Source organism: Pseudochaenichthys georgianus, chromosome 9 (assembly GCF_902827115.2).
Source record: "Pseudochaenichthys georgianus chromosome 9, fPseGeo1.2, whole genome shotgun sequence".
NCBI classification, from domain to species: Eukaryota; Metazoa; Chordata; class Actinopteri; order Perciformes; family Channichthyidae; genus Pseudochaenichthys; species Pseudochaenichthys georgianus.
In genome coordinates, this window is record NC_047511.1 from 12148955 (window position 1) to 12176151 (window position 27197).

A 27197-nucleotide genomic window follows, 5' to 3' on the forward strand; every position below is an offset into this window, starting at 1 on the left:
AACATTAGTCAGCTTACAAAGTGTATACTACAATGGATATTAAAATAATTAAAAGCAACCTTTCAGGGTCCATTGTGTAATAATATGACTGCTATAGAGCATCTATCTAAAAGTTTCAATGTTATTGAAAGTGAAACCTAATTAGTGTTTCTGAGTTCTTTCTTGGTCCATGCATGAAAATTGGGCCTTTAGTTTTCCCATAAACGCGCGACAAGCACATCGCGCTTCTATTGGCTAGCGTTCTGACGCATTGTATGTGATAGGCTAAGGGGCGGGACATCTCTAAGTGGTTTACCTATCACAACAGAGCCGGCCAGCTAACCAATCAGAGCAGACTGGGCTCTGGTTTCAGACAGAGGGTGAATAGAGGTGCTGCAGCACAGGCAGTATGAGAAAAATAAAGAGATTTTTGAACATTAAAGCATGGAGACATGTCACAGGAGAGGCACAATACAAATATGAACCTGAAAATGAGCACAATACTCCTTTAAAAACACCAAATAATAAAGTGGCATAAATATCAGAAATGTTTCGAACCATTCCAGTTGCACAATCCACGTGTTTCCTGTCTATTATCATTTGCAGCATTTTACAAGCATTAACGTCAGCAAGTTTAAGGGGAGCTTCAGATCTTTAATGTTGTTGTAACAGAAAAAGATTTGCAGTATGGTTCATTGCTGTGTAAACACACGTACATAATGTATCACTCAGGTATGATTATATTAAATTTCACCTGAAATTCCAGACTAGCAAAAAATGTAATAAGTTAGGAAGAAAATCCATCTAAATGGTATGTTATCAACAAACAGTCTGGTCTGCTTGGCACTTGTCTGCTAAACCACCAAACTACATGTAAAACTGTCCGGCTGTTGGTATTGTGCCAAAATAAATACATAGCAGGGATGTAGTCATGCATGCAGTTATGGCGTTTTCACTGCTATATCTTACTTCTTTTTCTGTCCAAATATTTGTTTTGACAGTGTACTGCAACCTCTATAACCCCGCTCCTCTATGCTGACTTGAGAACGTGAGAATGTTCCCTGTTTGACTGAATTGAGAAGTGGTCATGTTTGGGTTCAGGTCATGTTGTAATTTATGTGTTTTGCAGTATAGTTATCACATTGTGATTCTCTAATTATTCTATCTTTGCACTTCTTTATAGGAGTTTTGGTCATGTATTTAGTACATATTTAAGATCTCAACTGTGAAGCCTAGATGCATTACAGCAATCTGGATTTGTCAGGATATAGTGTCAGATAATTTATCAGCTGTTCTGTTTTTGTTGCAGGTCACCACACCGTTTACATCGGCGTGCACGTGCCCAAGAGCTATCGGCGTCGGAGGCGTCACCGTCGGAAAACCGGCCACAAGGACAGAAAGGAGAGGTTGACGGAGAACACCTCTGACAAGTCGGACGCAGAAAACAACGATGAGCCCAGCAACAGCATCCTCAGACCTCTCAGTAAGTCTAGATGGACGTCCTGTCGGGGCGGATTAGGGCTCATGTCGCTCTTTTCTGAAGGATGCTCTCTTTTCCAGAATAAATGCCCCTGTAACTCTACATGAAAAGTTGCTGAGTCCATTTAGTGGCCAGAAATAGCTGTGCGTGTCCTGCTGAGTTAAGAGTCCGTTTCAGTCAGAATTTTCATTGGAAGTAATGGCTACTCGGATGTAATTGTACTAGTGCTGATTTGGGTGTCTTAAGGATTGTGTGTAGGAGCATGCTGTGCTTTTGTCCTTGGTTGTAGACATACGTGTATCACTCTTAGAGTGCATGCCCATGTGTGGGGTTCAATTTGTGTTAATGCTTACGTTGGCTGGAGCGTCCTCTGTCCTTTATAGAGTATAAAGTGCGATATGCCCTCAGGCGGACCCTCAGACAAAGAGCTCCAACCAGTTTGAGGAAAACTGAGGAAGAAAGGGAAGAAGAAGCGTTACATCCATTGGGTGACATCTTTCATGAATTGGAAGGGGTTGAAATATAATTTACAACAAGATATATATTATGTGTCGTTGCAGGTTCGGCCCCATTGTATCACAATTGCTGTCTGTCTGGAGGGCGGTAGAGAAACTATGTGGCTGCCCCTATGCATGGAATCCATGTTCCCCATTATTTAACAATGCCAGATTGTTGATTGGGGGCCATCCCATTCAGTTTCCTCAGGGGAAAGTGAGAGGGGTTCATATACTGGGGAGAATCTATGGAGATGAAGGTCTGCGTTCGTTTCAGGAGCTGTGTACAACATTTGATTTACCTCGTTCTTCCTTTTTCTTTTATTTACAGTTGAGGTCGGCTTTAAGGGCTAGCGGTGTTCCACTGCAAAGTCCTCTATCACCACACCCGCTGCATACAATTCTACACTCCACTAGAGGCACAAGTGGCCATGTTTCTAAACTTTACTGGTTCATTTCACAACACACTTATAGACCCCTGGCGTTAGAGGCGATATGGAGGGCCGATATCCCAGATCTGGATCCAGAGTTTGATTGGGATGAAGTCTGGTCCAATATACTAATAGCTTCTAGGAATCCTGACCAACAGCACATACATTATAATTTCACTCATAGAGTTTACCTTACGCCTAGAAAGCTCTGTTTAATGAAGACGTCACTGGGTTTTGTTTCTTTCTTTAGATTTGTTTTGTGCAAAAAAACCAAGATATTATTAAATAAATAATGGTAACTAATAATATAAAATAATCATAATGGGCGTGCACTGTAGAAAATAATAATCATTTCAATATCATTTACATTTTCCGAATTCCTCTCGTGCATGCACGTGAAGTGACAAGAGGACCAAAACAAAATGTGATTGTTATACATCGCTTGACGTGGGGGATTTATTTCAGGACATAAATCCAATATAGATCTAACTGGAGTTGCACCGCTCTGTGAGGAGCCTTCAAAGCAACTGAAGAAGGTATTACAGGTGGTATTGTTTCAGATATCATCCAGCTTGCTGTTTAGAATGAAATGCATGAGAAGCTGTGTAATCTGAGTTTTTCTGTCATTAAGTCTTATATCCCACTACATTCAGGTTTAGTATTACCATGTCATACTGTTGTAAATTCCCCTTGTTTTCCTTGATCTGCGTTACATCGTTCGTGTTTTAGTCAGGCACATTTAGGGACAGCTAAAGTAGCGCAGCTGCGGGTCCTAGAGCTGATTAGGTTGCGCGTTCATATATATATATACAGTGCAATCATTCTTTCATGCTAAATGAAGCTCTGTTGCTTGGATATCACTAGATCCTGTTACAGTGTAATATAAGTACATAACGATCGATGTGTATATTAGCATAATGACTAGCTAGCCGCTAGCTGCTAACTACCGCCTCGTTAATATCAAATCCATCATAAGAACAAATCATTACCATGCAGTCATGAACGCATGGTGCTGTTACATGTACGCAAATTGACGTGCTTGATGTGAACGAGCATTTTGGTTAAAGTTGCGCATGCTCTATGAGCGCACATAGGGGTACTTCTCAGGCATGCCGGGTAATCTGTGACGTTTCACTCTCTCAAAAGTTATCATCATGCGCTAATGAGCAGCTCTCATAGGAATGAATGAGGCCCGCCTCCCACGCTGTATCCAGTTCTTATTATACATCCATGCTCCACACTCGTTGCTTTGGAACAGCCCTCAATATGGCAGACCCTCCGCGTGAACGCGCAAACGGAGGGGTAGGGTGTAGGTGTAGGGTGTAGGGGGCGGTTTGGGAATGGGCCATAGTGTGTGGATCAGGTGTGAATGAGATGCTAACTTAGCCTTGATTAGCCATGTGTGTGTTTGCAACGTGTCTAATGTGTTTTAGCATCAATTAGTATTGCTGTTGCTTATTATTAATAACCAGAGTCTGGTTAGTTATTGTAATGTGAACCTTATTTCTATTTCTGTGTATTTTGCAGAAACCATTCATTCATCTCTACTCTACATTCATTCATTCTCTTCTCTACATTCATTCATCTCTACATTCATTCATTCTCATCAAACCCATTCGACATCCTGTGTGTGATTCCACATAAAACATGATGTATTCTGTGTTGATGATCAGAACCAAGCTAATATAAAGTCCAACGACTGTACTTCCTGTCTCCGTGCCAACTCTCTAACCGGAGTGCTGTTTTGGATAAAGCGGCTCCAGCACAAACATCAAAACATACATAAGATTCCCCAATACATACAGTGCGTGTTATCATTGAAATCCAAGCAGTTCCTACTAATGACCCATTCTGATCATTTCCGTGAACTTAATCATTTCTAGCGTCCTGAAGATACAGCTTAAGTTACTGTAGCAGATATTTCCTCTTTTTTGTTTGTTTGCCATTGGTGTCACAACCTGTCAGATTTATACTGATTATATTTGTTTGTATGGATATAAGATATATGTATATATATATATATATATATATATGTATAAACAGCAATGCAGTAACTCTTTAGCCTTGCCGGCTAATATGCTCACACTTCGTTAAACAAGATTAGTATTTTTATTTAAACAGTCAAGGAACATTTTCTTTTGGGAGTTTGGTTATTGTGCTTGTAGTTACGTGATTGCGAAGCCGACTTTTATGTTGGGGTCTTACACTTAATGCTTGAATGTGCAAGATGAACTGGAAAATGACAGCTTAATTGTTTCTTTCTATTATTGTAAACTGCATAAAGTGTTACAAAAAAGATAAATACAAAGACTTGGCTAAAGAAAAACCTATTCTAAATCACTCAAATATCCATTGCAATGATTAGGCAACTGATCAATCAAAACAAAATAATCACTTACTATTTGTTACAAAAATAAGTACATACATTTGTTGACAATTACCTGTTGTCCACTCGGTAAGGCAAGATCTTTAAAGATGTTTAAATCTGGAATAAAACCGCTCACACCCACAACTGGTGTAAACAAGGTGATGTCACCTCAAAGTGCTGTCCCATTCATGTTTATACAATTTCAGGCCCCGAAGAACCCTAAACCCTGAACCCTTACGGCCCTTCCACACAGCGGCGTGCGTTGAAAGCTTCACCATTCACTTTGAATGGGGTGACGTCACTTTTTGCCGAACTTCATTGTGGGAAGCGATGCGGAGCTTTGCTGGCGTGGCTCGCGGCAAAAGTTGAGCAATGTTCAACTTTTGAAGCCTCGGCAGAAGCCTCAGCCAATCGAATCGTATGCCAGAACAAGCTCTAGCCCAGGGGTACTCAAATAGAAATCTTAAAGGTCCAAAATAAATGTTTCAATAAGAGAAAGGTCCGTTTATTACGGTCATTCAAACTTTTAAACAATTGCAACAAGATTCTTAACACGAGGTTGCAAAAACAAAAATAATCTGTATGCAGCAGTTTTCATTGTTATTGTGTCTGTGCATGACCCCTCAGAGTCGCAGCCTCACGGAGCGTCCACACAGCAGCGTACGTTGACGCTTGGCGGTGGGCATGTGAAGCTTGGGGATTTTTTGCGAGCAACGCGACCAACAACCAATCACATGAATCTCCCGCCCCCGACATACAAAGCAATAGCAATGTTAAAACGAAGTAAACTGGATATAAAATCCCCAAAGAGGCGAAAACCTACCAGTTTCACCCACTGTCTCTGCCCCCTCCCTCCATGCCTGGTTCCTCCGGTTTGTATCCCGGTAGATGAACAGAGACTGATCATACAGCACCGGGTGATTCACTACCGCTATAATGAATTTTCCCTCCATTTTTTGTAATATGAGGAAATTACCTGCGTAGTCTCTCCCAGCATACACACGGTTTGATTGGCTGGAGCTTGTACTGGCAGATTTGCATAGACGGGATTTCATTGGCTGACGTTTCTGCCGAGGCGCCAAAAGTTGAACATTGCAGGAAGCGAGTAACGCTCCACGTCGCTTCCCAAAATGCAGTTCGGCTAAAAGTGACGTCACCCCATTCAAAGTGAATGGGGTGAAGCGTTGTAAGCTTCAACGCACGCCGCTGTGTGGACGGGCCGTAAGAGCTGCACAGTTATGAATCAATCAATCAATCAATGTTTATTTATATAGCCCAATATCACAAATGTTACATTTGTCTCAGTGGTCTTCACAGTGTGTACAGAATATCAGTATGAATAAAGGCAGCTGCACCCTCTTTCATTTAGCATTCCCATTATTGCTTTATAAATGTCTTGCCCCCTTGTGTGTCCACTGAGGTTCGTCAGGCCCAACACATCTTCAACAAACTCCCTCTTTGCCTCATCATAAAAACTCACAAACACCAGCAACTGAGCTTTGTCAGTGGTGTCAGTGGACTCATCCACAGCTAAGGAAATGCACAGTGCATTTTTTATTCCATCACAAATCTGATTAATCAAATCACCAGCCAGTATTTATGTTCTTCTGGTTGCTGTGGAATCTGAGAGGGGGACCTGTTATTTCCTCTTTTTGTTTGCATTCAACATGGTCTCCATCACTTCAGTCATGCATTCTTTTATACTTCAGTTATTATCCAGTGGAGAGTCCTTACCTACTGGCCTAGTTCAATCAAAGTGGTTACTTTTTTTTGGCTGGGCAGTGTAGTTTTACACACCGTCTTATTTGACTTTCTCAGGACTTAAAACTGTTTTTTGGGGGCAGACCCCCTCAAAGAAAAATATATTTTTAGGGCTGTCAAACGATTACAATTTTTAATCAGATTAATCACAGCTTAAAAAATAATTAATCACGATTAATCACCATTCAAACTATGTCTAAAATATGCCATTTCTTTATGTAGGCTATATTGTTGTGGGAATGGAAAGATAAATGAAAGAAGGCGGATATATCCATTTAACATACATATGTATGTTTATTATAAAAAAATTCTATGTGTCAAAATGAAAGACAGCCCACACACCTATCAATCATCAAACCGTGGGGTCTTAATTCATTATGTGTTGATTTCTATCAACGGCGGAGTACTTCAGGAAAGTCAACGGGGGGGGGCTAGTGGAGTACTTCGTGACCACAGAGTGTTACAACCTGATCTCACCAGAATGCGTGACTCCACCACGACTCCTTAACACCACAATGCGTGGTGGAGTCACGAACTTTGTTACATTTGCGTGTCGGCACCACGCAAACAACCCCAATGTAAAGTGAATGAGGCTCCTTTGTCGTGGTGCACACACGCATTTCTACAACGTGCATTGTGTGTAATGCAACTGTTATTTTTATTAAATTAGTTAGTTTTTAAGGAAGGCCAGAGCTTCAGCTGTGTCAAATAGATTGTTCCCTTCAGTTAACGTTATTTAAAAGATAATGATCATGTCCCCTGTATTGTATTACGAGCGTCCATTCCCATTGGATAACGGAGAATTTTACACCCGGAAGTAAGTAGCCTATTCCCCTTACTGTCGATTGATTTTACAGTGATATCTGCACTACTCATCGACTAAAAAACACCAAATTGTCCTTGTTAATTACACAACATTGATTGGTTTGAATTGTGTACAATGCTTTTGTATTTTCCCCCTTCGATTCGGAGAAACAAATATATTTTCGGAGTTTTTGGACGGCAGAAGACACTACACTACCCAGAATCCTCAGCTATCGTTTGGGACTACACCATGTGCTTAGCTTGACAAACCCCGTGATCAGTCCTCAACCTCTGTGATTGGATGCGCGACGTTTACACAGAGCGTCCAAAAGGACTTTGAAATGGAATGAAACCCATCTACGGCACACTATTCAAAACAGGAATCGAACGTGTCCTACCCCCCCCCCCCCCCCCCTTAGGTCACAGGCTCCTCCAACAGTGCTACGCAATAAAACAGATACACAGAAAAAATAGTGAAATAATGCAATAAGAGTCTACAAGTGATTGGAATATGATATATTAGATAAATAATTTCTAAGTAGCAGCCAGATGAATGTTATTTCTAAGTTCAGGTGTTTAATAGTCTTCTGGCCTGTGGGATGAAGCTGTCTCTGTGTCTGGTGGTTTTAGTCCGAATGCTGTGGTACCGCCTGCCAGACTGCAGCAGACAGAACCGTTTGTGGCTGGGGTGATGGTGGTCTTTTATAATCCTGAGGGCTTTCTTTAAGGTTAACCTGGTATTTTTAATCCACTACATTTATTTTAGTTACTTTACAGATTTGGATTAATGATGTGAAATATAAACAACCCTTAAATCAGACTTTAGTTACACCTGAATGAAATTCAGTGAAGGTGATTGTCAAGTGCCAACAATCAGGCGAGATATTTGATAGTTGGTTGCTTGAGAAGACTAAATATTTATCTGCAGATCCGTTTAAAGCATATTCATTACTCGTTATTCTCTAATAGTTCATTAAAGACTGTATATAATTGCTATTTTGCACATCCCTTTCAAGATTTCAAGATTTTCTAAGGTTTATTGACATATCATATACACAACAGTGTAGTTATGCAATGAATGAACAACTTGGGTCACAGGTTCATCAACAGTGCATTACAAGACATCTATCAATGTGTGTATACTTCCACCATTACACTGTCGTATTCTGCACATTTCTTTAATTAAAGCCTTATTAGTTAGCACATCCTCCTATCAGGCACTAAACTGTTTTACTCTAGATATCATTTGAGTATCTTCTTGATATTTTCTATTCTATATTTATATAATTGACCTTCTACTTTCCCACTATTTTGTATGTACTCTTAATATTTGAATGTTTTCATAAAATATAACACATTCAAAAGTGCGTTACAAAAATGAAAGACATTAAGAAAAAGGCATTTTAAACAGTCATTAAAAAGCAACACAATCTTCCTGCATTGCAATTACTCTAAACGTGTAATAACGTGCTTTAACCAGTAGGTGGTTTGGGTTAAAAGGCTGTCAAGTTTACAGTGTTAACAAAATAAAATATACTGCTGTTTCCGGTTTAGTTTACGACGAATATTATTTTGCACAACACAAAAGCGATGGAAAAAACCCATAGCAACCAAAAAAAGATGGTCTTAACATGATCCAGTCGTCTAGTAGTTAATACAAAACAATAATATCAAAACAAAATATTACTACTAACTTTATTGTGAAATTAAAACAGAACGGTAAAAGAATAGTTTCCGGTGTATTCTGATGCCCGATCTCTGTAGATAAATAAAGAACTAAGACAGATGTGTAATATTTAATGCAGCCAAACCATTTATTACAATGCATTCATGTGATGACTATCAAAGAGTAAAGCAAGCACTGCTGAATAAAGTATGATTTTCTCTTTTACGAAACGTTTTTTTTTCATATGGAATGCAGTTGGAGGTCAACCAATCAAAGAACTTGAGGACTGATCACGGGGTTCATGGTGTAGTCCCAAACGATAGCTGAGGATTCTGGGTAGTGTAGTGTCTTCTGCCGTCCAAAAACTCCGAAAAAATATTTGTTTCTCCGAATCGAAGGGGGAAAATACAAAAGCATTGCACACAATTCAAACCAATCAATGTTGTGTAATTAAAAAGGACAATTTGGTGTTTTTTAGTCGATGAGTAGTGCAGATATCACTGTAAAATCAATCAACAGTAAGGAGAATAGGCTACTTACTTCCGGGTGTAAAATTCTCCGTTATCCAATGGGAATGGACGCTCGTAATACAAGACATGATCATTATCTTTTAAATAACGTTAACTAAAGGGAACAATCTATTTGACACAGCTGAAGCTCTGGCCTTCCTTAAAAACAAACTAATTTAATAAAATTAACAGTTGCATTACACACAATGCACGTTGTAGAAATGCGTGTGTGCACCACGACAAAGGAGCCTCATTCACTTTACATTGGGGTTGTTTGCGTGGTGCCGACACGCAAATGTAACAAAGTTCGTGACTCCACCACGCATTGTGGTGTTAAGGAGTCGTGGTGGAGTCACGCATTCTGGTGAGATCAGGTTGGTGATCAGTGTTAACGTTGTGATCAGCTGTTTTAGCGCAGTTCTCCAGTGAAGGGGGGGAGTCTCCAGAGGCGCGGGAAGGTATTTTGAGTGGGGGTGCTGAGGTGCTGGACTTCAGTGAACACTATTACGGGCACTATAGAGCACGCACAAAAGCACTCCCCACACGCAAACACACTACACCCGCGACTGTTACAATGAAGGCTCGATAATCAGCTCACGGCATAGGCTATAGGCAGGGGTAAAGTGCTATTTTTTGCGAGTGTGGAGCGGACCTCACCTCCTCTAGGGGGGACCTCACCTCCTCTAGGGGGGACCTCACCTCCTCTAGGGAGGTCTGGGGGAATGCTCCCCCGGGAAGATTTTTTTTAAATATTGAAGTTAAAAGCATCAATCTAGTGCACTTTGAGAGCAACATTAAGAGATCTATGGATACCTCTCTCAACACCCAGATGAAACACAACTGTAAGCAGATGTTCTTTTTCTTTATGGATATTTTACAAATCACTCCCCTTTCAAACTGTATTCTTGTTTTACTGCCATATAGTATTTCATAACTGTTTTTCCTTTATTCTCTTATTTGTTTTATAACTATAATGATCATATGAAGGTGTGCCGCGGAAATAATCTTTTGAATAATTTGTGACCAAACCGTTTGAGACCCACTGAGATAACTTAGACTAAAGTTAACTATCTAAACACTCAGAGAGTCCTTTAGCTCACCTGAGCCTCTCAGTCTGAGAGGAGAGCTCTCCTCCAGCTTGTTGTGGAACCAACAGCTCCGTATGTCCGTTAGTGCAGCTAGCTAACCAGATGCTAACAACACGGTCCCTGCTGCTGGCACCGGTCCCGGTCCCGGTCCCGGTCCCTCTCTCTCCCTCTCTCTCCCCCTCTCTCTCTCTCTCACACACTACATGCGCTATTTCCACACACACACACACACACACACACACACACACACACACACACACACACACACACACACACACACACACACACACACACACACACACACACACACACACACACACACACACACACACACACACACACACACACACACACACACACACACACACACACACACACACACACACACACACACACACACACACACACATTTATTTCCATGCAACTTTCTGATTGGTCTGGTGTCTTGCCTCTGTTGCATTCACTGAACACTGGAAATTACAGACCTGCCGTCCTCTCTAATGTCATGATGAGGTTCACGTAAAGCACGGTTAATGTATTATATTATTGAGGTATAATTGTCCGGGGCTACAGAATTGTAGCTAACAATGTGGAATTTATTGGCTACATATTACACAGATTATGCACAGCGGGAGCAGCAATAACCGTCAAATAATAATTCAGACAGGGGAGCTCCGCACCCCCTTCCCGCGCCCATGGGAGTCTCCCTCCGCAGCCGGTTGGCGTAGTTTTGGCACAATTCCGTTGTACAGACCGACGTTAACAGCAGCCGTGTCTGTGCACACGGAGACCGACTCAGTCGTCCAGTGATCTAACCGCCTTCTGGAAAAGCTTCACAAGTACGTCGGTACGCAAATGCGCTTTGTGACACAAGTGACGGTACGCATTTCAGATTACGCACATAACCTGCGTACCAGTTATGTGCACGCCTGTCTACAGCAAAAGTATTCTCCGTCGGGACTTCCTGCAACAACACCACGCCGTTATCTTGATTCTGATTGGCCAGAAGACATTATCAAAGATGTTCTATTGAGAAGACGATCACTACGTGACAAAAAGTTTTCAAAACCGTTTCTGTTTTCTGCTGTCTGTGCAATTCTCGGCGCGAGTTGGCGGACTTTATTTGGGGCTAAGTCATTTCTTGGTATGGGTGTAGCCTACTCCAGCCATACCCTGGCGCTGCTACTGGTGGGATATATGCGGCAGGCCATTCTGCACATGCGTTAAATGCGTTAAATATTTTAACACAATTAATTCCAAAAATTAAATACCGCCGTTAACGCGATAATTTTGACAGCATTAATATTTACACACCTACGGTCATCATCTTAATAGTTTTGTATGCTCATCCGTGAGCAGAGCATCAAGTTGACATGTCTATTACAGCTGAATGCGGCGATTACCATTTTGTTCAGCAAAACGCCTCACAAACTGATTAAGATCAACAGCTTTAGTGCGTTTTGATTCAATGCTGTGTCCAGCCAAACTGACAGTCTCTTCTCTGTCAGTGTAGACCGCAAACACCTCATTCCTTCAGTGCTTGGGTCCGAATGCTTCTCGTTTTGCGGCGTCCCGTTCAAATGAAATCGACGGCAATCATATGTCCACGCTCGCGCCAGGACCGGGGGAGGGGTTACATGACGTGCATCTTGTGCTGCATTCACTTGCACTCGGACATTGGAGACTTTCTCTCATAAATGTCTGATGAGCCACAACTTTTCTTTCAAAACAAAGCTTCCAACTGGGGTAGGTGAAACTAGGCTACTAGCTACAGTACAGATGGAACTAGATGAGCTGTTAACTCTCGCTCTGAATTTTGTTTTATTAAACTCTCGCTCTGACTCAGAGAGGTTGAAAGAGACGAGACACACATTTTTCCCACCCGCATTCCGTGAAGACCCGCCCTACTGTGCCTCTGATTCGCAGATGTTTTGGGGGGGAAAAACGCTGACGGGATACTGAATGTGATTGGACCAATGCGTTGATAGACACACACAGACAGTGGAACAGGACATGCAGAGCGCTGTTTGCAGTCTATGGACATAGCGGATCATTTTGACTCGTTGCGTTGTGGCGATGTCTCGCAGATAACACAGATAATACAGATAATACATATGAAAAGTATAATTTGCTCAGAGTCCAGAGACAGTTGTGGTTCGGTCCGGATCCGGACCGGAGTCCGGACTTTGAGGATGCCTGCTCTAGCCAATCAAACCGCTGCTTGTGTGTCAGGGGCGGGAGATTCATGTGATTGGTTGTTGGTCGAGTTTCAGACACGCCCGCCGGCAAGCTTCAACGCACGCCGCTGTGTGGACGGGCCGTTAGGGACCAAATGCCTTGGGGGTGGAGCATTCGGCTTGTGCCATCTATTCACATTTTACTCCCTCGCTTTTCCATTACTGATTATGCTTTATATCCAATCCATCATAGCTGCATCAAGTCTTTACTTGCCTGCCAAAAATCCAATACATACAAAAAAATGTGTCAAAGGGGAAATAAATCCTATCCTTGATTCCTGAAAACACCCCATGAAGTCAGCATGTGAAACCCTACACACGGAATATGTGAAACCCTACACACCTGGGTTTGTTTACAGCAACACTGGTAATTCTCCATTCATGGAAAATGCGACTGTTGGCTGGGGAAGCATTGACATTTTAATAACAGTCAACACTGTGCTGCTGGCTCTGCTGGTTCATATGGGTAGAGTAGCGTAAACGCTGTTTATGTTATGTAGAAATCTCTCATGGATTTAAGGGGTTAATAGATGGTCCTAAGTCCATTTTTTTTAAAGTTACTAATATAAAGAGTTGCTGCCTGTACTGGTGAAACTATCAATAGAATAGCAACATGTCTGATTTCAGTTTTCTGAAGCATCCAAACACAGCTGTATTAGCAGGACATTTTGAAGATAACTCACTGTGATGCAGAAACATTACAAAAAGAGCACATAATGTGAGAACCAATTGCGCAACAAAAAATGTATTTCCTGTCTTTTGCAGTTCTAGAAAAGTCCTTCAAAAGAACATCCCCCTCATAAGCATTAGTCTTAACGTACCGACAGTATGCTGAGAAAGAGTTTTAGTTTAAGAGGGCATACTCTTATTTTCTGGTTCATACTAGTATTTTGGGTTTCTACTGTGAGAAATGTTCATACTTGTTCAAATATACCTTCTGTCTCCGATCAGGGGGATGGGCGATATATTCTAATGAGCCAAATCTGAATGGTTTGTTGAATCCCATGTTTTGTCAAGCAGGCAGCCAACAAAAAAACTGACATGGTTGTCTTCTTGAATCTCTTATTCATTGATTCCCCAAGTTCGTTTCTAAGTGATGATCACTATTCTTCTCAAATATATTCCTTCCCTTGGTGTTTTGGTAGGGACAGCGCTCCAAAGTCTCCCATTGGGTTGACAGTGAAGGCAAGAGCATGGTTTGACTTGATCTTGTTTAGCTGACCTTTCAGGGTCAAAGTAGCTACATTAGCATGCAGCAAGCTATTAGGGAAAGCTAGTGAGCTAGCCTACTAACCTTCAGACGTCATGAATGTCATAGGCATTACACGTAAAATGGAGGTCATTGCCATTTAGATTTTTAGTAGAGGTTTTCAAATCAGTGTTAACAATTATTGCTAAAGAGAAGGTTTTTTTTGTGATCTGGTGACTCCAAAGCAACTCTGCCTTTGTAAAATGTTGGTACGGCAAAAACTGGAATTTGTAAGGCATGGAAAAATTGACAGGCATGCAGTTTACCTAATGTCCTACTGTTATTCACTTCCCTTCCTGTGTTATTCCCTCTGGGAATCATGCCTCCCCCCAGGGGGACGGCCCTTGTCTGGATTGAAATCCCCTTGTTTGGTCAGATGGACGCTGCAGGGAATGAAAGTGCATCCTCCTTGTTACATGTGTGTCCACTGCAGGGACATTTGACCCCTGCTCGTTTTGATGATTATGTTTTTTTCAAGGCTTTCCCCCCCATCCTTTTAGATCCAATGTCCTCTCAAATAGGATTTCAAAGATTACTTAGGAACTCTGTTCTCCTACAAATGGGTTTAACTTCACAAAGTCAGACAGAGCAAGCCATGACTGCCGTGATGTTTGCAGTTTTTTGTAAATGATCTCCAATGTCTGTTGCTTCACTGGAAGAATACCCGCTTCTCTTAGAAATGAATGTCTTGAGATTTATGGAGGGTTTCAAAGTTGATTAGATAAATACAAAGGTCAGGCAAAAAACTTGATTATGTTCCCTTCTTGTTCCTGGAAAGGTGGCATTTTGAATGTATCCAGCATTCCTATGGCAACAGTGATCCCTTTACAATTACAACTATTACTTTAAAAGTGTATACACAGTGCGATGTTCCACTTGGTGGTGAATACTTTCCATGTGTACATGGAAGCATCCAAATGTATTCTGGTGAGTTATTCAACTATGATATAACGTAATGGCTTATTGGCCTTGATGATTCTAGTTGGAATAAATATTCAAAACATTTACTATTACCCTTTAACGTATCACAAATTGAGGGGAGGTTTTGTTAAAGACCTTTGTCTGTGCTCACACAGTGCCAGCAATGGGAAAATACTCCCAAGACATGGGAGATATTCTTCTGTGTCATATCTTTTAATCTTTTTAATGTATATCAGTAGAAAAGGTCTGTCAATATTGATTGGATAAACTACTTACACTAAACCTTTGAAGGCCATTGTTTTTGTTTGAATTCTTCTATCTGGACATGAGTTATTGTTATGATGAGTTAATATTCATTGATTTGATTCTTAATTTAACATTGCCCCCAACCACAAACATTCAAGCCTTTTTAACCCTTTGTCTACATGTCCCACATAGGTCTTCTAGCTTCATTGTTCAGTGTTAATAACCCACAAAGGGTATTTAAAGAGAAAAGGACAAAACGTATTTCTCAGTCTAGTCTAGACAGTACATTTGATGAAATTGCACTGTAGTAAGGATTATACGCATTATCACATCTAATATCTCATAGGAGTTTAGTTTTTTACTACTTTTATTCAACCTGCCTCCACTAATTTACTTCACCCAAATTGCTATGATTCTGTATCTTTGAACACGTTCTTTGATACGTCTTGACACTGGCCTGAAGATACTCTATCTAACAATAAAGTATCCACTAAAATACATACGTCATTGATATGGTGAAAAGATCAGTACCAATAAAACAAGGCTTTACCTTAAAAGGTACGTTTTCTTTTTGTTGAGTGACCAATCAATGTTAGCTTTGGCAGGCAAGTATGTTTTAAGATAGAAATAAAAATGGCCTGGCTACATTGATCCAACAAAAAAGAAGAAAAATATGACATTGTTTTTTTTAAATTGGAATCCGTCATTGTGCGCCTCTGCCACTTGCATGTGACATTCTGTAAATTCATCATATGTCAACTCACAGCTCATTTATTGATGCGGGGGTGGCTAACTGGGAAAGTGCCTGCATGTCTCCCTGACAACAGGAATAATGGCAATATTTCTGCGAGTTTCTGGAGAATCAGTGCATCATGCCCTTTTCCAGACAAACTTAGAATTGCACTTAACCCTGCTGTGATCAGTTGCGTTGGGCTGTTTACAGTGAACGCACAGTGAACATGTGGCTGTGCATTGAGTTCACCTTTTTTCATTTCAGGTTGTGTCCCCCAGCTAGTATTTGTTCGGTTCTCATCAGAACCTGCTCTGCTCAGCTATCACAACAACATGCCAGCGCTAGATGGTCTGAGTATAAACAGTGTGCTTTCAATGAACCACCCTCTGGCTGTTACTCTGCATTCAAGCCAATCCCTGTTTTCTGCCTGTGAGCTAGCTGCCCTGCATACTGAACCTCAGACCTTGTGGCACGAAAAACATTTCCTGTACACTCAGTGATCCTCTCTTTGCTATGAATGAGCGATGCTGAGTTGCATTATTATTGCATGTACAGTCACAGACAATGAGCATGCTATTAGACCCCTTAGCCTTACACCGTGCTGAGTTTTTCCACAACGGTCAGAGGGGATGGAAGGTATTCGTGTAGGATGCATGTCAAGAGTGGGACTAAACAGGCCTTTAGAGGCAGTCACACTAAGCTTTCTGCCGGGCAGCGGGCATTCTTCCTCCATCCCCTATCCCATGAGCCTCTGCTTCTGGGACAAAGTCCTCTTTGTATGCCCATGGCTCTTGGCTAGTGCACACAGAGCTTTGAAATTGCGTTTGAACGATGGGATTTTCATCTCTATCCCTCCTTTTCGTGCTTGCTCTCACCCCTCTTTGCTTTCACTCTGCTCTGAGTCTCACCCCCTAACCCTTCTCACCCACCCTCCCACCTTTTGTAATATCACCAACAAGGTGCTTGTGTCCAGCTTGAATATTCTGGACAGGCAATATCAGTTTTTCCCTAACAATTTAAATATTTATCTTGGATAACATTTTGACCGTCTGCCTCCCTACACTGCACTTCAAGAACCTTAAGATAATTTCCTTTCTAATTGTATTCTAATATTTCAAATGTTCACATATTTGATTGTGTTTTATAGGTTTTTGTGCATGTAAATGGTCTGCAAAGGCTAAAATCCCAAAGTTCCCTCCAGAGGGAGTTTCTCTCTCACACACTCCCCCCCTGCCTGAAACACCTCCATTGGACTCCTTTGTTTACTTCTGCAGCATAGTGATCTTATTAGGTAACACTTATGCTTCTATTGGCTAGCGCTCCAACACATTGTAGTTGATAGGCTGATGGGCTAAGGAGCGGGACATCTCTAAGCGCTTGACCAATCACAACAGAGCCGGCCAGCTAACCAATCAGAGCAGACTTGGCTCTGGTTTCAGACAGAGGGTGAAAAGAGGTGCTGCAGCACAGGCAGTATGAGAATAATAAAGAGCTTTTTGAACATTAAAGCATGTAAACAAGTCCCAGTAGAGACACTAAATACAATTATGAACCTGAAAATGTACATTATATGGCCCCTTTAATTCTGCTGAGATGATGTATTTTCTTCATCAGGATGTCTTTACATTGATTTCATAGAGAAGAATAAAAATGTGTGTTTGTGGGTTATTTTATCATAATTATACTTTAATGGCGCTATTAGTAAAGTTAAAAAACAACACAGAATTGCTGTTGCTGTATTCCTTTACTGCTTTTTTATTTAACTGCATGCCCATAAGAAATACAGCAGTGACTCTCCTTGCAAGGCTTGCTTTTGTTTGCATGCAATTATCCCCATATAGATATTTAAAGCTTAATTTAACTGTTTACTGTAATCAGCTTGAATGGCTGTGGTTATGAATGTCAGCTAAATGTGTGAAACGTACTTGTAAATTATTCTACCCAAGGTGTTATTAAACAAGTAGTGTTGACTTAAGCTAGTTGTAGCCTGTGAAAAGTGTGTGTGTGGCTGTGTGTGGCTGCATGTGTGTGTGTGTGTGTGTGTGTGTGTGTGTGTGTGTGTGTGTGTGTTTGCACGTGTAGACAGTTTGTCCTCCACCTAGTAATCTTCCAGCTGCTTGTCTGTCTCGTACCTGCTGCTATTATTGTACCTGCCAAACAAAATGGGGGCGGGGGGGGAGTTCAATCCCTTTAACTTTTTGACTGCTGACTGATTGAATGATTGAATGAATGAATGATTCACTCAATGTGGTTAGTGTTATAGTGCAGAAGTGTGTATGTAATTGTCTCAATTTCACCTTCAAGGGAAAGACCTTAAAGGGGCCCTATTATAATTAGTTTTTTCTTACCATTCCTGTTGTGTGTTGTATAGCTGATATATAGGTATTTATGCCATGTGTATGTAAACCAAAAGGGAGTTTCTCTCCCAAATACCCCTACCCCCCGCCTCCATTGTAGTCCTTCTGTAACATAGTGACATCACTACGTAACACTCCTGCATCTCTTGGCTTGCGCTCCAACAAATTGTACGTGAGTAAGGGGCACACATCTCTAAGTAGTTGACCAAAAACAACAGAGCCCGCCAGCTAACCAATCAGAACAGACTGGGCTCTGGTTTCAGACAGAGGGTGAAAAGAGGTGCTGCAGCACAGGCCGTATGAGACAAATAAAGAGCTTTCTGAATATTAAACATGTAACAGGTCACAGTATAGGCACACAATACAAATTAAACCTGAAATGAACTCAAACGGGATCAAAGTTATTTCTCTGTAATCCAGCTATTTTAAGGAATTCTTTATTTTAGAGCATGGCATACATCCATTTCATCACATGGGTGGTCATTTTGCCACAACCTGCTTTTTTCTCGGGGCTTCTATGTCCAGATGAATAGTCCACAGGAAAAACGGATTTTATTAATCAACTCTCTGATGCTGCAGTATGAGTGAGCTGTTATGTAATCAGGAGGCTTTGTCACTCGCTTACATACAGATAGTTGTGCTTTTGTACTTGTGAGGACCTTCACTGACATAATGCATTCCTTAACCCTGAGCTCAACTATCACAACCACATGCTGGAACATGGCTGTGTCCGAAATCACTCACTCATTCATTTCTCCCTAATCAGTATTTATGGAGCTCTATAGGACTTTATAGTGAACTCATTGCCAAATAAAAACGCTTTTGGGCACTTGAAGACGTGCCAGATAGACAGTGGATCATCCATGACAAATATGGAAATGTGACAAATACATATCAAAATCTATATTTTAAAGTTGCCTCTGAGAGAGATATTCTGAGTGATTTAATTCACCTTGTAAGCATCGTATTTATCTATACCTTTTTTTGTGTCAGAGAGAACAGAGTAGCGTGGTATCTTGTTTTCAAACTCGGGGGGCAGTAGGTGTATTTTTCTAAACGATCCTTTGCTAAAATTATTTCATGCCTTCAGAGCAATACATGATTGTACGCTATAATACATTATATAAATAAACTTTGAGCGTGGTACACCTGGAGTACTGCAATTTGTATCGCTATCTCCGACTTTTATTTTTGTACTCTATTTTATATTTTATTTTTTGATTTCTTATTATTATTACACTTATTTGTTTAATCTCTCAAAGTGTATCAGTATCCCTTGTTGTGAAGCACTTCGAGATTTGTCTTGGCAGATGAGAAGCGCTATATAAATTAAATATATTATTATTATTATTATATTATAATGTATTATAGCTGGTTAGTGAACATTGTTGTAGAATACCTTTCACGATCTATTGTGGGATTTTAGTCAGTCCACCAAGTAGCGTATTATAATTCTCACCATACTTCTAGTGGCAAAATCACTATAGTGAACCATATAAAGTTTAAACTTGGCATATTTCTACCCTCAGTTGTACATATAAGTAAATACAATAGAGATTCGCTAACGTTAACTAGCCAATATATGAGTGGTTTAAAGTATAGACTAAAATATCATTTGAATTGCAGTCAACATGTCAGACCTGAAACCTGATTGAGTACATAATTTGATTGAAACTAGCAAAACATTCACAGGACTTTCATCTCCAACTGAAAAATAAATGTATAATTAACTGATGCAAACCAATCTAGGGCCTTTCATTTAAGTTGAGCTATCATTATGTTATGAGGTACACCTGCACTTTAACATTGTTGCAGCTCATAAGACCTGATATCTGCTTCAATAATGTCCTTCGGATTAGGTTGGGATGAGTAGTTACATTTGAAGCAACACCGGGGTATGGACAATGTTGGAGTCACAGTTACTGTATGAACAGTGATAAAAAAACGGATTTTTTTTCTCCCATCATGCAACATTTGCAAGACAAGCAACTTTTAAACACAAGGAGTTTAATTTCCTAAGCAGAGATGCCATCTTTAATCAATTTGAGCTTTTCAGTAAAACTTAAAAAAACAGTAAAACTTAGTAAAACAGTAAAACTTTTCAGTAAAACAGTAAAACTAGTAAAACAAGCTCCAATGATTCCACTCACAATGATGTTGTGTGGCTGTTTGCTAAGGACAATAATCCTTGTGTACAGTGCTCTACACACATGGGTCTGCTTTCATGAAAGAGGGTTAGTGATTGTTTGTGGGCTTCCTACTTGAAGTTCAAATATTGTTGCCACTTGTTGAAACGAGCTAAGGTGGTGTCTACCATTGGCAACATGTTTGGATAGCACTAGTATAATTCATATATCAATCCTGTTGAAATTATGTTCTGTTGCTCTTTAAATATTCAAATGGGAAGACAAGGAAAGAAAGAAAGCCAAGCCTCTGCTGGAGAATAGGCCAGTTTGTGAACCATTTCCTAATTGTTAATGAGGGGCTCCAGGGCAGCTTGCCAAGGCTGGAGGGCCAATAGCGTAGGCCTATTTGAACAGTAAAGGGGGGGCAGAGAGGGAGAAGGGGCTAGCTGTGGGGACTCTGTCACTGAGGGGACAACTAAACCCCATCGGCCCCCTCCTACCTGGTCCACAAAGTGCTGGAGCAGGCAGCTGAGAGTGACTGTCACTTCCATCCGGGGCTTTAATGAGGGTTCTGCTGCTGCTTTAGGACTCTGGTGAGCTTGTGTGGCTTACTATCTGAGGAGCAAACCCAGGGTCAGCTGATTTGGAGAGTTTAGAGGGGGGTCACCGAGTTATTAAAGATGTCCAACAACAACAATAACCAAGAGGAGAAGGAGGAAAAGGAAGAAGACACGGAAGAGAAAGGAGAGGAGGTCATGGTGAAAATCCCCCCACCTCCATCTCCTCCTGAGGTCAACGGAAAGGGTCCGACTGAGGAGGACAAGCCGGACCCCAAACCCTTGCCCAACGGGCACCAATGCCAGCCTATGAACCGCAGTATTTTTCCTCTCTCCGCAGTTTCACCGGCAGCCGAGAGGATCCGCTTCATACTAGGTGAGGAAGATGATGGCCCGGCACCCCCTCAACTCTTCACGGAGTTGGATGAGCTGCTGTCGGTGGATGGACAGGAGATGGAGTGGAAGGAGACGGCCAGGTAAGGACCACAGTCTGACACTCAGGTTCAACAGAGCTGTCAGTGTTCCATTTTGAGGGACCCTCTTCATTATTTGTACTCGATCATTTAAGAAATCACAAACTAAATTCTTGATGTCAATCTTATTGACATTTATTTTAATAAGTTCACTTCAAACATCGTTTGGAGCTTTGGATGTTTTTTCAGTCACACCAGTGGCTGAAGAAAGATCCTTGAATTTATTCTTACATCAGGGAATTTTGTTGTCTGCATTGAATTGAAAAAGCGAGCACACAGGGTTCCCCAGGTCTCTCCTGTGTGGCCCACTAGTGGGAGAGAGATGGGCTCATTGTTTTATAAATCATTAGCGCTGGATGAGTGAAGCTCTCTCAGGGGGAAACTGGATCCCTGGGCTGGTGTTTGAGGCTCCACATGAGTTGATCTGTTATCCTAACCTCTGACCAATTGTACTGCTGAAAAAGTTACATTTTGGTTCACTCTTCGTCAAATGACTTGCAGCAGAATTGTACTGAAGAACTTAGCCAAGTTATGATGATGCATTTGTCCTGCCCCTGATGCACATATGTGATTGATATTAGCTTGGTAAAACATTTGCTTTAACTGCGTCACGATGTCAACATTCAAAAAGTTACATTAGAGCTTGACATTCAGGCAAAAATACAACCCTTTAGGGATAGTATTTACCTTAGTTTTACCTGGATTGGATTAGATACACACGTCAAAATGTAAATTAATTGAAAGTGCGTCATAGCATTTGACACTTTCGGCTTGAGAATAAGACTTCTGATCATGTAATGGCATCCATCTAGGAAAAAACCTAACTATCGAAAACAGACACAATGTTTTTCACTGATTGATTCCCAGGTATGAGGTAGAATTGAGTGTCATATTTCCCAATGTACAATATTAATTATACAGGGGAACACAGTTACAATAAATACATAAAACAAGTAGAAACGATCAAATAAGGTTAAAGGGAAAAATACAAGTTTTTTCTTCTCTAAAGGGGATATTTCTCTGCAGTCAAGAGTTTCAACTGAAATACCACAATACAAGTGTACACACAAAAAAAATCTATTCAAGAGGATCAGCAGGACTGAAAAGGTTGAAATAAGAGGCCAGTTCAACCCTTTAAATCATGTCAGTTACTTATTTAAAGCGTACATTGCTTATTAAAGTTGGCATAAATCCATCCTGCATCTTAATTCCAAATTATTATTCGGCAAATAACTGCAGAGATTAAGACCCGTTCCAATGTCTCACCAAGTGCACTCAGTGGACCCAAACTAAATAAAAGATCTCACAAGTGCTGGGTAGTGCTGGCCGTCTGCCAAGTGCAACTTTTGCAGCCAAGACTGAATAAAACCCTGGCATAAAGACAACTGCTCTGTAACAGTTTAGTTTCTCATCTCCCTGACTCTGAGGGGGGGGGGGGGGAATGGGAAGTGATTAAAGAGATACATGAAGGAGATAGCAATGACAGTGACCATTATCTGAAATGATTCTCACCTGTCCATCACACAACACATTTAATAATTAAAAAAACATGAATTAATTACAAAGAGGCAGTTTTGAAGTGTTATTATTAAAGTAGAAGGGGAATGTAGTCGTGGTGTCATTTACTTGACCAAATGCCTTAGAATGTATACATATTTAAAAATGTTTTACATAATCTGTTAATACTTGCACCCATACAAGATCATTTTAAGATATACTTTGGATGTTATTTCCAATATTAGTATATGGACAAACATGACACATACATATATGCACTGCATTTGTGTCTTATTTAATGTATTATGTGGTGAGTTTCCAGGTTATATTGGCTTCAACTCTATCAATCCAGCTTGCATTTACAGCTCCATACATGTAATATAACAATGCAAAGAACTATATAATATATTAAAGGTCCCATGTCATGCTTTTCTGGTTATTACCGCCCCCTTGTGCTTTTTCTGCATGTAAACGGTCTGCAGAGTCACACACCCTCAAAGTACACCCTGTAGCGAGTAAAACTCTAACGGAGCGTCCACACTACAGCTCCAAAAATAGCTTGGAGCTGGGCGTGTCTGGAGCTTGGGGATTTTATTCAAGCAACACGGCCAACAACCAATCACATGAATCTCCCGCCCCCGACATACAAAGCAAAAACCCCCGGGGATTTTATGCGAGCAATATATATATATAAACTCCCCAAACAGGCGAAAACCTACCAGTTTCCCCCACTGTCTCTGCCACCTCCCTCCATGCCTGGTTCCTCCGGTTTGTATCCCGGTAGGTGAAGAGGGTCTGGTCATACAAAACCGAGTGATTCGCTACGGCGATAGTTAGTTTCTCCTCCGACTTTTTTTGAAAATATAGAAATGAACGGCGGGATATCTCTCCCAGCTTAGACGCGGTTTGATTGGCTAGCGCTTCAGCTGTCAGATTTTGGGAAACGGGATTTGATTGGCTGGCGCTGGCTACTCCGGCGTCCAGGCGACCAGAAGTTGAACAATGTTCAACTTCTGGTCGCCTGGGTCGCCTGAGACGCCTCGCTCGGCTACCCACAATTCAGTTCGGCGAAAAAGCGCGGCTACGTGACGTCACCCCATTGAAAGTGAATGGGCAGCTTGGAGCTGCTTGGAGCTTTCGACGCTCTCGACGCTGTAGTGTAGACGGGCCGTAACACAGAAAAGACCTGTCTGTGCTGCCCCAGAACACCTCGTTGGAGATTTCTCTTTTCCATTTCTCTTTTCCATTTGTTTCTTCTGGGAACCAAGTGATGTAACCGACCCAATGGACCCATTGGTCCAAATGGACCAATCCGCGGAGCCGTTACGTTACGTCCGCGGATTGGTCACACACACACACTCCACCTTTTCTCAGCTGCAGCTCCACAGATTTGTCAGCCTGAGACGGCGGGACACGTGTGTGTGTGTGTGTGTGTGTGTGTGTGTGTGTGTGTGTGTGTGTGTGTGTGTGTGTGTGTGTGTGGGCTCGGGCTGGTTTCGGCTGGGTTTCGCTGTGTCTCGCTGTCTCACCTACCCCACGCAGCAACTAGGAAACCACACCAGTAAGCCAGCTCACACTGTCCGCTCCTCGCAGCAGCGAGCCTCGCAACGTCCCGCCAACACGGCACCCAGACCCCACGGCACCCAGACCCCACGCAGCATTCTCATCTGTTTGTCTTTACTGGTGTCATTTCCTGGTTGCTAACAAACGCCATTGTAACACATAAACACTGATGTTCCGCTGTAACGGTGGTGGACTCATCAGAACAGAGTGGGCGAGCTGACCAATCAGAGCACACTGGGAGGGGGGGGGGGGCAGGAGCTCCAACAAGCCATTTAGGGCAGAGAGTCAGACACATACTATCTGTTAGGTAGCTATTGGTACCTGTTTATGTGGATAATTATGTAAATGATGCTGGATGATGTCCTTTTGTTGTTCTGTTTATGCTTTTATGTTTCATGTGGAACTACTTGAACAGGTCTCCCTTGGAAAAGAGATCAATGATCTCAATGGGATTTTATCTGTATAACTAAAGGTTTGAAATGAAATGAAATGAGTTACTGTATGTAGCTGTCTTCAGGTTCCAGTGTAATCCTATCCTTGTTCTGCCCCTTTTCATTCCTCCAGGTGGATCAAGTTTGAGGAGAAGGTAGAGAAAGGAGGTGAACGCTGGAGTAAACCCCACGTGGCCACGCTGTCCTTACACAGCCTCTTTGAGCTGCGGACGTGCATAGAGAAGGGCACCATCATGCTGGACCTGGAAGCTTCCACTCTACCTCAGGTTGTTGGTAAGTTGGCTAGAGTTGGTGTTTTCTCAGTACTTGACCAATATTAAAAGAGCACACATTTTTCACAAAAAGGTTCAGAGACTGATTGAAAACAGAAAACTTGAAATTCTTCATCCCCCTTTTAATTCTTCTTAATATAGAGTGCTTTCATGAGACTCTCCATGCTGTATATGTCTTTCAAAGTCGTCGTCATCATCAGTTTGTAACACAGGCTTTCTGTTGTAAATGTATCCCCTTCAAGCCCAAACTAAAATGACTCAATGTCTCGCAGACTTTTCAAAACTCTACAAGACCCACAGAGGACATTACACTTTACACAGGCAGAATACTACTGTTCATGACTCCATTCATTTTAAAATATAGAATCTGGGGATTGCCCTTTTAATAGAAACGTAAGTCACCTAACGTCCTAACCATACCCCACAGTAACCATTAAAAAAACATTCATAGAAAATAAATGTTATTGTCTCTTTAAAACAAAATCATTCTGCGAAAAATTATTCTGCCAAGGCTTTTTTTATGGCATATAATCACTCCAGTGAATGACAGAATTCTGCAACATGTTGAGTTTTAATGTGTATAAGTCTTTATTTTAACTGTTACCCAATGACACAAGTGAAGGTCAGAAGAAAATTCGTCTGCCAGTTAGATGTTGTTTGCTCTGTGATGTGCGATGTGTTGCGTGCAGGTTTATTGATTCCTGCGCATCACACAAGGGGCTCTGAGGATTTACTTCCTTCCTCTGTTTGGCTTTAAGTGAAACAAAAGGTCGCTTCCATAGTCAAGTCCATCCAATACTGTACTTTATGTTGGAACAGTGAGGAACTCAAATAGTAGTTTGTAAACGGACACACACTTCCTTATTTGAGGACAGCCAACCCTCTTCCTTTTTGTCTGCATGAGGGAGCAGGAGGAAGAGTTACCAGTTGCGAGTGATTAATGTGATGTAATTGAGAGCGCTGCACGGACTGAGCGGACACAGTGGAGCTAGGCCTCTTGCTTTGAGGCCGGCAGGCTTGACTGATGGGCCATTAACAGCGCTGCCCCTCCACGAGAAGAGGAACTCCCCGAGGCTTCTATCTTTCACCATTCAGGCTCCTGACCTTCTTTTTCAAAATAGCCAAGACCTTTTGATTGAGCCGTTTCATGATGCCAGGAAGACTTTCATACAGGAGCATTACAGTCTGGGTGGCACTAATTAAAGCCTTGCAAAAGTGAAAGGACTTTTTATGTCGCCTCACGCATTTGCTTTGTGTTGTTACTAAATTAAGACTGCCGAAGGCTGCACGAAGGGAAAAAATAGACCCATGATAGGGAAGAACAGAGGATCTACTTTTTGGGCAGCATGTGCATGTATCACAAAGTGTTTGTTTTGTATTCATTTTTCTTTTTGGCTCCAAATTCTTGATGAATTCATGTAAGAAAAATAATGATGTGCTAAAACAATTCAATTCAAATTTTAATGTCTATGTTACATACACTGAACAAAAATATAAACGCAACACTTTTGTTTTTGCTCCCATTTTTCATGAGATGAACTCAAAGATCTAAAACATTTTCTATATACACAAAATAACCATTTCTCTCAAATATTGTTCACAAATCTGAAAATATCTGTGATAGTTAGCACTTCTCCTTTGCCGAGATAATCCATCCCACCTCACAGGTGTGCCTTAGGCTGGCCACAATAAAAGGCCACTCTGAAACGTGCAGTTTTGCTTTATTGGGGGGATCTGGGGGGGTCCGAAAATCAGTATCTGGTGTGAGGGGTAGGGTTAGGGTTAGGGTAATGTTGTGAATCGAGTGGCCTGTGTTCGTCGTTCATAACATACGCCTGCCCATACCATAACCCCAACACCACCATGGGCCACTCAATTCACAACATTACCCTAACCCTAACCCTTACGGAGGTTTTTAATGTTTTTTAAACACC

At 41.4% G+C, this 27197-nt stretch overlaps 1 protein-coding gene across 2 annotated transcripts in view; it reads left to right on the forward strand.

The window, feature by feature from the left end:
- The window catches only part of slc4a4a (solute carrier family 4 member 4a), an 87254-nt gene that overhangs the window by 15980 nt on the left and 44077 nt on the right, over positions 1-27197 (forward strand). For both annotated transcript variants that reach the window (XM_071204337.1, XM_034090524.2), the window contains exons 4-6: positions 1289-1462; positions 21347-21482; positions 25104-25264. In XM_071204337.1, coding sequence (XP_071060438.1) covers positions 1289-1462; positions 21347-21482; positions 25104-25264 — 471 coding nt within the window. The remainder of the gene's footprint in view (positions 1-1288; positions 1463-21346; positions 21483-25103; positions 25265-27197) is intronic.